Below are 1,170 nucleotides of genomic sequence, written 5' to 3' on the forward strand. Positions count from 1 at the left end.
CAATAACCTTGATTGATAGATTATAAGTAGAATTTATTTAAAACTATATGAAAGTATTCTCATTATTTATGAAAAGTTTTGGTCTATAATGATACCTGCTACTCAATACAGGTCTTTAAGAGCTAAGTATGATAGTTCAATATGTGTATGTATTAATGGGAAGGAGGTGAGACTAAGAGAACCTGTAACAGACAAATGGATAAAAATGCTAGTAAAAGGATTTTTGGTATTTTTTGCTATGGACAGTAGTCATACCTGTTTACCTCGGTTAAATATTGTCCTTTTAGGGATAAAATGTCCATCATAAATAAAGAAACTGATTGATTATTTTAGTAAACCACCATTCAGACTCATTTTTACTTGATAAAATTTCATGTAAATCTTTTTTGCCATTTTCTTTCTAACTTTATAATGAATGTATTTTTAAGTTGTTAGTTTACTTGTCCATGTGATCTTATACAATAGCTCTGGAAGCAGCTGCAAATGCATCTCTAAAGGGATCAACTATGGCTGTCATATCATTGCCAGAAAATAAAAAAGGTAGTGGCACCTGAAAAAAAGCTTAGTGCTAATTCCAATCACAGTAAGTATTGGTTTATTTACAGTTCAACCAATGGTTTTGGCCAACCCTGCAATGACAAGTGTAACATGCATGTTATGCCTTGGACACTGGGCCCCTGAGCTTAGGTTATTGAGGTGAGATCTGTAGTTTTCTTGTATGGAAGTGGAATATGGAATCCTCAGCCATAGCAGCTGCTGTAGCTTAGGAATATGTCAGATTTTTTTTGTGGTATTGTCCATCTCTAGAATAGAATGTTATAAAATGATGCTTTAATAGAATGAACACTGTGTAAGGATACCATGTGATTATGAAAAGATAAGCTTTTAAGTAGCGTTTAGTCTCAGACCTTAGTAATGATTTCGAATATTATAACTTATTTATATGCTCATTATTAGCCATGCAATTATGGTATGTGATATAATTGCAGTGGAAGAATTTCCCTTGTTTTAATTAGATCTGTTCCTTCAGTGTTATTAGATATATTAAAAAAGAGAGAGAAGAAATTGATATATTATTACTGAGTAAAGTGCTCCTCCCTAAAGTTGCCACACACATTTGTTGGTCAAAGTTTGACTGTGTTGTCTCCCTGTCTTTACCATCTTCGTATT

General features: G+C 32.6%; 1 protein-coding gene across 1 annotated transcript in view; it reads right to left on the bottom strand.

The window, feature by feature from the left end:
• Positions 1-606: 606 nt before the first annotated feature.
• Positions 607-1,170, bottom strand: part of LOC119586023 (putative 3-phosphoinositide-dependent protein kinase 2) — a gene marked incomplete at its 5' end in the record, with an annotated part of 38,876 nt that continues 38,312 nt past the window's right edge. Inside the window, 1 exon segment of the mRNA XM_037934730.1 lies at positions 607-762. Within this exon segment, the coding sequence (XP_037790658.1) occupies positions 607-762 (156 nt within the window).

Source organism: Penaeus monodon, chromosome 20 (assembly GCF_015228065.2).
Source record: "Penaeus monodon isolate SGIC_2016 chromosome 20, NSTDA_Pmon_1, whole genome shotgun sequence".
NCBI classification, from domain to species: Eukaryota; Metazoa; Arthropoda; class Malacostraca; order Decapoda; family Penaeidae; genus Penaeus; species Penaeus monodon.